Raw genomic sequence first — 3,703 nt, forward strand, 5'->3', positions numbered from 1 at the left:
ATGTGTTTAGAAAAAATCTACAACAATTTTGCTGCTGAAACACAAAATATGAGACAATTAGAGTTCGAGCAGTCTTTTTCAAAAGGTTGGTTTTTTATTTTACCGAATATTTTGAAAGTATAATTTTTTAGACTTTGCCTGTGGTTCTGACATTGCTCCCGAGAAAACAGGAGAACGCAGTTTCATTATTGTCGCTGAGAATAGCAATGACACTAATGTAACCAAGTAAGCTTTGAAACAACTGAAAAAATTTTAAAAAATTCTCATTTTAGATCTTCTGTTGATAACTTGTTCCGCAACAAAAACAGTTTCTTCTATCAGCTCATTGACCCACTAACGTTAGTTCGTCGTCCCGATACTCCAATTTCCTAGCCGTACTGACAAATGGAGAAACCTATCAAATCAAACAGGTTAGTTGAGGACAAAATTTCATTTTCCATGTTAATTCTACAGCATACTGATTACGGAAAGTTCATGACAAAAGTTCTGAGTTATACTAACACTTCATCATCTGGCGCAGATGTTTCTGTGCCAATATCTGTGAAAGACATGTTAGTTGACGCCATCGAAAACGGTTCACTATACTCAGGTGCGTGTTTTATTTTCGGAGTTTCCAAATTCAATTCATTGATTTTTAGATATTCTGTTTGTTGTTAACTTTAATGTGAGCATGAGTGCTAATGATTCTCTTGCAATTAAAACTGCATTAGGAACAAAGAGATCTAAGGTAATAACATGGGGAGGTCCAAAACACTCCTGGAAAAATAATTTTTATCGGGACGACGGAACTAACGTTATTTTTATCGGGACGACGGAACTAACGTTATTTTTTTCAGTTGTTTGTTCTATTTGTGCAAAGTTACACGCAATATGGATCCGATGTTTATCAATACATGAACGACTTGGCAATTGCCAGTGGTGGTATTGCTGTCCGACTAGATAACTATGATGAATTGCATACGGTATTACTACAATTAAGCTATTGTGAAAGAAATCGATTTTTCCAGTTCTTCACGTTATATTTCCCCACACTTATTGCCAATGATATTGTTGCAAAAGCATACTCAAGTGATACAAAACCTGGAATTGCTCTGAACAACGTTTATTTGCAAGAGCAAAAATATTATCTTCTGTTGACAAACGAAGATTCAAGTGAAGATGGACCAGTTAATGGTGAGCAGATAATTGTCTAATAAAATGAATAATTGAATGTGCAGGCACTATACAAAACGAGAACATTAGTGTAGCATCCACCCAAACTATTGGAGAACTTCAATTGTTGACTATTCAACCACAGTCTGCCGGTGTCTATAATATACCAATTCGATTTGCCACCCCTGCAAAAATTGTGAGCTTCACTTATGTTAGAACACATTTTAACCAGTTGTATTTTACTTTAAGTCGAACGCTATTCTCTACGCAACCACAGATTCTACGGATATAATTAGTCTTTCGTTTGTCGATAAAGATGGTAAAAATAGAAACGATGTGGAATATCAATGTGAGTTAATTTTTTTGTTCTCCCGAGTTAACTTGTTATTTTGCAGATGGAGCATTCCGGCCAGTGATTTACTCTACTACCCCATTCAACAGCAGTTCACAAATTTCAATCACTTACAGCGATCCGGCCAACCCAGCAAAAGTTTATAACTACATATCATAAGAGGAAACTAAATTTTGGTTTTCAGCCTATCTACAACGGATCCATTATTCCTGTTGAAGGGTGTGAAGAGTTCAAATGGACGACAAACTATGACTGGATTTGTAGTGTTTCCGGAGGGCTATATCATGTTAAGGTGAAGTGTTAAAACTAGGTTTTCAAACTCTCTAATCTTATTTTTCAGATCGACAGTCCCTCAAACAGCGTAACCAGAACTTTTCCAATCACTTGCCTCGGTCCTGATGCAGGCGGATGTTTGAACGGAGGACATGAGGAGGTAATGCGAAACTATAAGTAATTGCAGAATCTTTACATTGTCATTCACAGGGTGGCGTGTGTTCTTGTCCTCTGGAATGGAGTGGTAATAGCTGTCAAACTCCAAACTGTTTGAATGGAGGTGAGATTTTTTTTGAAAATTAATTTGAGCAAGAAGCGAGAAAAGTGAAATTAAATTAAACTACACGAATTAGAGTTAGAAAAATGAATTAATTCCTTATTTTTCATAATGTTTCATAAAAATCGCTACTAAAATACAAACACTTCAGGAACTGTGACTACTGCTGACACTTGTGCTTGCAATCCGGCGTTTACTGGAAGCTTCTGTGAAAGTTGTAAGTTCAATTTTTTAATTTGAAACTGCTTATGGTGCGATTTGAGCTGTCTCTGCTTGCAACAACGTACCATCTCAACCTGACTACCGTTCCGATCTTTCTTCTTTGACCATCGTTGCCGATGTGAAAGCTCTCGTTACCGGAGGCCTTACAGACGATTTTGGAGTTACTGGAGTGCCCATCACTGTCATTTTATGTAAGTTATTCATTTCCTATTCGGCACTAATGTTTTTTCTTTTTTTTAGATGGTGATGACATTAGTCCGAGAATCGTCGAATCAACCACGAACAGCATGCATTTGTTGGATTCTTTGAAAAATCGTACTTCTACTGCTGTCTCCCCATCGACATCTCCAGCTGATAGCGATATGTATGCAGCTATGAAACTTGCACTGGATAACCAGGTATTATTGAACCAACAATTTGGAATAGCAACGTTATTTTGCAGCATACAAACCGAGCTCTTTTCGTTGTCTACACCTCAAATGCTGATGTTTCTGTGAATAGTGACTTCCTTATCCGGTTAGCAACAAGAAGAGCTGAAGTCCGAGTTCTCTCGGTTGCAGGAACAGAGAGTCAGAATTCGTTGGCACTGTCATTGGTTGGAAATGGAATACCTTTTGCTGTAAAAGAGTCTACCAATTTTCAAAAAGTAAGTTACAACATATTGTGTAGGTTTGAATAACACTTTTTAGTATATGACGGTGTATGTGGGTCCATTGTTCCAATCGCTCGGTTACACAGCAAACAAACCACAACGCGTTTTTAATGTCTTCAAAACCGATGTCTTGACTGGGCCAACCACTGTAACGATTCCAAAGGATTCAACGTTCGACAACGCTCGAGTAGATGCATTTGTGCATGTTTATAATGGACGTGTTGATTCAGGTTAACTAGACAGCACGAATTGATTACATAAACTATTTTAGACAACCCAATAGGTAGTCGGATAGGAAACACAAATATTTATCATATCAAAGATTACGATCCCAAAGGTAGTTTTATTTTAGTTAAGTGCTAGACCATTAAAAATTGTTCCAGTTGAACAAAAAATTCAGTTGAATTTGTTTACAATTAACACAGTTGGATACTATGCGATAGAGCTGGTTGGTTACTCAAAGGTATGCTGTTCTATGACTGCTTAAAAACGACAAATCTCCATAATTCCAGACAGCTTACGGTTTCAACGATCCAAAAGACAATCCGAATGGGGCCAATGAAATGGTTAATTCGGGAGTGAGCTTCAACGAAGTCAATCTTCTTCATATTTATTCAACCCCATTCGATGAGATTGCTCCATCGAATCCTGGCAACTTCCCATACTTGTCTATCAAAGAAATTTTGGGAAATGGAACACTATCCGCGCCAACGACATTATTGTTCACTCGAAAAAGTTCAACTGGTTGCTTTTTCAAGTATTTCACTACTCTTGA

General features: G+C 37.3%; 1 protein-coding gene across 1 annotated transcript in view; it reads left to right on the top strand.

The window, feature by feature from the left end:
- The window catches only part of CBG14646, a gene marked incomplete at both ends in the record, with an annotated part of 9,710 nt that overhangs the window by 989 nt on the left and 5,018 nt on the right, over nucleotides 1-3,703 (top strand). Inside the window, 21 exons of the mRNA XM_045239710.1 lie at nucleotides 1-85; nucleotides 132-225; nucleotides 273-338; nucleotides 441-589; nucleotides 639-793; nucleotides 837-962; nucleotides 1,008-1,173; nucleotides 1,218-1,348; nucleotides 1,402-1,501; nucleotides 1,548-1,642; nucleotides 1,689-1,796; nucleotides 1,845-1,937; nucleotides 1,988-2,057; nucleotides 2,206-2,271; nucleotides 2,318-2,467; nucleotides 2,517-2,674; nucleotides 2,719-2,922; nucleotides 2,966-3,158; nucleotides 3,200-3,265; nucleotides 3,312-3,391; nucleotides 3,441-3,703. The exon at nucleotides 1-85 is cut by the window's left edge and continues 59 nt beyond it; the exon at nucleotides 3,441-3,703 is cut by the window's right edge and continues 911 nt beyond it. Of these exons, the coding sequence (XP_045095474.1) occupies nucleotides 1-85; nucleotides 132-225; nucleotides 273-338; nucleotides 441-589; nucleotides 639-793; nucleotides 837-962; nucleotides 1,008-1,173; nucleotides 1,218-1,348; nucleotides 1,402-1,501; nucleotides 1,548-1,642; nucleotides 1,689-1,796; nucleotides 1,845-1,937; nucleotides 1,988-2,057; nucleotides 2,206-2,271; nucleotides 2,318-2,467; nucleotides 2,517-2,674; nucleotides 2,719-2,922; nucleotides 2,966-3,158; nucleotides 3,200-3,265; nucleotides 3,312-3,391; nucleotides 3,441-3,703 (2,618 nt within the window). The remainder of the gene's footprint in view (nucleotides 86-131; nucleotides 226-272; nucleotides 339-440; nucleotides 590-638; nucleotides 794-836; nucleotides 963-1,007; nucleotides 1,174-1,217; nucleotides 1,349-1,401; nucleotides 1,502-1,547; nucleotides 1,643-1,688; nucleotides 1,797-1,844; nucleotides 1,938-1,987; nucleotides 2,058-2,205; nucleotides 2,272-2,317; nucleotides 2,468-2,516; nucleotides 2,675-2,718; nucleotides 2,923-2,965; nucleotides 3,159-3,199; nucleotides 3,266-3,311; nucleotides 3,392-3,440) is intronic.

This window comes from Caenorhabditis briggsae, assembly GCF_000004555.2.
Source record: "Caenorhabditis briggsae complete genome, chrX, whole genome shotgun sequence".
NCBI classification, from domain to species: domain Eukaryota; kingdom Metazoa; phylum Nematoda; class Chromadorea; order Rhabditida; family Rhabditidae; genus Caenorhabditis; species Caenorhabditis briggsae.